This window comes from Branchiostoma belcheri, unplaced genomic scaffold (genome assembly GCF_001625305.1).
Source record: "Branchiostoma belcheri isolate BF01 breed outbred unplaced genomic scaffold, Haploidv18h27 scaffold34, whole genome shotgun sequence".
Classification (NCBI taxonomy): domain Eukaryota; kingdom Metazoa; phylum Chordata; class Leptocardii; order Amphioxiformes; family Branchiostomatidae; genus Branchiostoma; species Branchiostoma belcheri.
In genome coordinates, this window is record NW_017803954.1 from 701,141 (window position 1) to 705,793 (window position 4,653).

Consider the following 4,653-nt stretch of genomic DNA (forward strand, 5'->3'; position numbering starts at 1 on the left):
AGCATGTGCATAGTTCACAGCCCTCTGCTCCAAAGGAAGACCTGCCCTGTCCATGTCAGGAATAGTGAACTTCTTGTAGTATCTGAGAAGGAAGAAAGAAAACATGTCAGTCTGATACTGTAGTAATTCTAGAGCATTCAACAGGAAACATTACCATCTATCAGAACAAGTACTTTTTTTGTCAGAAATAACAGCTAAAACAATACTTACTTTTTGTTGGTTGTTCTAACAATGACACATCTGTTGTCTGTGTCAACTGTGACATTATAAATTTCTATTGGGTAGGGAAGGTTGCGGATTCTCCACATAAACGCTTTTTTGGTATCTCTTCTTGTAAAAATGGGCTGGAAAATAAACAAATTCATATCATTATTATTAATGAACTCCTCTATATAGCATCACAGTGATATTGATGCAATCTAAACAAGAAATCAAAGATTTCAGACTTCTGGGAAGTAATTTGGGTTTTTGAGAATTCATTAGAATTAAGAGCTTGTGTTTCCATATAAGCTCCTTGATAAGAACTTAGGAGACTGTATGACAAACCAAGGAGCTTACCCATATCAGCTCCTTGGACAAACTTAGGTGCACAGAATACAAACCCACTCAGAGAGCCACCCAAAACAATACCTCTGTGCTGGACATCCTGACTTATCATGTATGTAACAGCCTTCATCATTGATAAAAAGCTCCATCTATCAGTTTACCCAAGAACAGAAGCATGCATGTACACCAGTAGCAAACTAGCACATGAAGGTGATGTCAACACCTACGTTACTGCTACTTTCCACCATTCCCTGTGTCTCCATGGCAGCAGGCCGGAACACCTGGGGGTCACCGACCTCTATCTCCCAGGTACCCGCGCCTCCCAATGTTCCCTTTTTCCTCCATTTCCTCACTGTGGGGGGAAAAAACAAATCAATTGTCAAAACATGTTATTTCTCAAACAAAATCAACGGAAAAATACAAAAGCAATTTTGACGTCAAAGAAACCTTTAGGTTGTACATTTTTTTCAACACTCTTCTTCATTATTAGTACCTCTGATCCTTCTTTAGGTAGCAGTGTTTATCTTAATCTGCTTCTGTGTAAATAATACCATTGTATACGCCAAAAAGCAGTGGATACCAGCTGAAAATAAACGTCTGACGTTTTCAAAATCATATCCAGTTGCTTGAGTAACTGCTTTTTGGCATATCGTATTACCTGGATGTCTAACCTTCATCGACGTAAATACCATTGTATGTGATGTAATAAGTCATATAAGTGAGAACAAGTGACCCTAAACTTTACTCCTATTGAGTCCTGGTTCTCAATCATACAATTTATAGACGCATACAATGTAAGTGAGATTAGCACTCAAGAACTCACACAAGAGATCATTGGTCTTCACATCATATTCCTCTGCCATCTCCTTGCCATCCGCAAACTTAAAATGGACCTTTTTCTTCCCTGGACAAAAAAGAGAACAATGAAGCACATCATTCATAACATTTGCTTACATTTCAGCTTTGCAACTTTTCCCACAGCTCTGAACATGATGTGCTAACCCTTCTCTAGATTTCACTGGTTGGATGAGTACAGTGTAGGCGTGTTGCAATATTTCCCCCCATAATTTTCACACCTGTTCACATGTTGAGTGTGCTGCCAGTGTGCACATTTTTCGTACTGCAGTTCAGTTACGTTAACTTGATGCACAATTTAACAGGCTTCTCATCAAACTCATGCTTTGAATAAAAAAATAAACATCACATCAGTGTAACGTCAAATGTTACCGCCCCCCTCCCCATGCCGATTGCAATTTGTATCTTGCAGTCATACTTAAAACCAATTGACTCCGCTGAGCTACGTTATTGATACACAAGCTTTGCATGACAGTGTACCTGATGACTAGGAACACTTTAGCGTACTCACCGTCCTGAACGAGCGCAGTTTTCTCCGCTGACTGCAGGTAACTTAACCACTCACTGTACGACGCCATGTTGAATTCCCAGTGCACTCTGGGGCTACGGGAAGCTTCTAGCGGCAGTTACCATAGCAACCGCCAGGTGAGCCCTGCCCTGGGCCTTACCGGATGTCATCAGAATTTGATATCAACCTCTCTTCGGAAATTTTCACCCTGCTTCTTTACTGTGTATCGCCCCATGTTCAAACATGCCTTCCCGTTTGGACAAAATATGATAAAAGAAATTAAAATGATTTGCTGGCATGCTGCCACCTGTTGGATCAACGTTCTCCGCTGGCGCTAGACAGATTGACGGACTGATACACGAATGGATGAACGTACTAGTATATTGCTAGCATGCTAATCACCACATTGCAGCAAGGAGCTGTAACTTTATAGCCTGGGTACCATCCTGGTTAGTTTACGTCCGCTCCTACAGTCGCTAGGTGGTAGCGACTGTAGGAGCGGACGTAAACTAACCAGGATGGTACCCAGGCTAGTAACTTTATATATAAAACAGCTTTCAGCTCATTCATTGCAGCAAGAGAGGATGAGCCATGAATTGTGATTGGGACACTAGAATATAGTAACGTTAACGTTAACTTAAAGATTCAGAAGTAGCAACTCAGCATTGCAAGATCATTTTGCATAGTACTGCAGGCTAGTACTCAGTTATATGCATTGGTATCTACATCGATCCTCCCAGTATCTGCTTTGAGTTCGGCTCCCTGGTGGCTCAGGTATGAGCGACCTCTAGAGAAATTATTAAAAACTGCAGATGAACTTTGCCCTACCAGCTGGTCCCGTCTTGTGACAGTGAGTTTGCTGCATGCATGGATAACACCAGACATGGAAGTCGTTAACGGGAACGATCAAGAGTCGCTCCTGAAGAGCAGCGTCAATGTTGAGAGATCGACTACAGACTACAGGGTCTACAGAAGACGCTGGTTCATTCTAGCAGTTCTGTGTGTGTTGAACCTGAGCAATGGAACCGTGAGTAACATGGACCTACTAGTAACGTTACATATACTCAAAACCCTGTGACCGCGAGTAACCTTTACGTTTTACCGGCCAGTCCACCATTAAATGTTAACCTCGCACGTGCACGTGTACTGATTATTGTAGAAAGCAATACACGTACAATATTATATTAAATAGTATATACGTAATATATTATTGTCATCCTGGCATGCATTTTTAGTGGTTTTATCTCAGCAGCCCCACCCTAAAACACACTGCAGTGCAATGGCATTAATTATTGGCCCTTAATTATGTTAGGTTTGCACATTAATGTAGGAATTATTTGTTGTGTAAGTCATATATCATAGCCATGCCAGCCAACAACACAAGAACAAAAATACCCAAATCCAGTACTTATCATAATTTTGTCTTCTTTGATACACTGGTGTCATATTGATTAAATTTTTCCATCTCAAATATGTTGCCATAAGGCAGTTATATGATAGTCACAGGGAGATTGATGTGCCTATAACCCCCTTGGTCAGCATAAACGTGTTTATCTTGATGTTGCAGATCTGGCTGACCTTTGCCCCCATCGCGGACCAGACAGCGGAGTTCTATAACGTGTCTCTGACCACGGTGAACTGGCTGTCTCTGGTGTACATGATCGCTTCCATCCCCCTGGGTCTACTGGCAACCTGGCTCCTGGATACTCTGGGACTGAGAGCAGGGGTATGTTCTGTTTGTAGTGCTCTTTTATTGTGAATTTTTTACTAATCACCAGTTGTGTCAAGATCAAACTGATAAGTATAATATTACATAAATTACAGCATAAGCCATGTACTGGACGTTTTCTTCTGTTTCTTCCGATGACTTCAGATCATCCTGGCAGCATGCCTGAATCTGATTGGTCCTGGTCTGAGGGTGGTGAGCGCCATCCCAATGGACATGTCCGACTCTGTACGCTTTCCCTTGGTGCTGATTGGTCAGACTGTCGCTGCTGTCGCTCAGCCATTCATCATAGAGTCTCCCGCCAAGGTGGCTGCTGTGTGGTTTGCACAAAACGAGAGGGCCACTGCCAACATGATTGGCTCCATGTGTAAGTATCAACTGTGTGTTGGAACATGTTGCCTTGTTGTTTTTTACTTCCACTTACATTTTTGGGGTCTGACCTGTACATGTGTTTGTGTGTCAGTTTGTACAGACAGAGTAGGTTGGCAACATGTATGTGGGGGAAGGTTGACAGGCAGAATGACAGGATGTTCAAAGGTCAGACACAGGAAATGGGGTGAACTTTAGTGTCACGAAAACCCAAAGTACTCCCCAGAAGTCTGAAATCTCTAATTTCTCTTGTTTAAATTGAGTGAGCAGTTTTATTTGTAACAGAGTTTGCAAGCCTAATTCAATGATGTTTTATTCCCAGTGAAGTTAGGAACCTGCAGCTGGTGAGTCAAATTGGACACATTAGAAGTTTTCAACAATATAGTTTGTATATGTCATATGCCAGTATGTCACTTTGTTTTGTCCATTTTTCCCCAGCGAATCCTCTTGGCCTGCTGCTGGCTAACATCCTCTCCCCGGCTCTGATTACCACAGACAAGCACGCTGCCAATGATTTTGTACTATTGGTATGGGAGATATGTTTCCTTACTTTTACTTATTTTGTTTAAGTTGAGCATTAGACAGGTAACATTCCTGTGCTTTAGAAATCAAAGAAATTTCAGTCCAGAAGAATAAAACAAGATGCAAA

General features: G+C 41.8%; 2 protein-coding genes across 5 annotated transcripts in view; one reads left to right on the top strand and one right to left on the bottom strand.

Moving 5' to 3' along the window:
* LOC109475652 (protein DPCD-like) overlaps positions 1–4,653 on the bottom strand; it is an 8,965-nt gene that overhangs the window by 3,267 nt on the left and 1,045 nt on the right. The window contains exons 1-2 of one of the 4 annotated variants that reach the window (XM_019776404.1): positions 1,913–2,029; positions 1,370–1,450 (exon numbers count right to left, since the gene is read on the bottom strand). The exons of 1 other annotated variant lie outside the window; for it this stretch is intronic. In XM_019776404.1, coding sequence (XP_019631963.1) covers positions 1,370–1,450; positions 1,913–1,979 — 148 coding nt within the window. In that variant the 5' untranslated portion in view covers positions 1,980–2,029. Of the gene's footprint in view, positions 1–1,369; positions 1,451–1,912; positions 2,030–4,653 lie in introns of those variants that run through there. 2 more of the 4 variants (XM_019776405.1, XM_019776402.1) reach the window with 2 other exon arrangements.
* Positions 2,727–4,653, top strand: part of LOC109475651 (major facilitator superfamily domain-containing protein 7-like) — an 8,370-nt gene continuing 6,443 nt past the window's right edge. The window contains exons 1-4 of the mRNA XM_019776400.1: positions 2,727–2,936; positions 3,477–3,635; positions 3,783–4,002; positions 4,443–4,531. Of these exons, the coding sequence (XP_019631959.1) occupies positions 2,793–2,936; positions 3,477–3,635; positions 3,783–4,002; positions 4,443–4,531 (612 nt within the window). The 5' untranslated portion in view covers positions 2,727–2,792. The remainder of the gene's footprint in view (positions 2,937–3,476; positions 3,636–3,782; positions 4,003–4,442; positions 4,532–4,653) is intronic.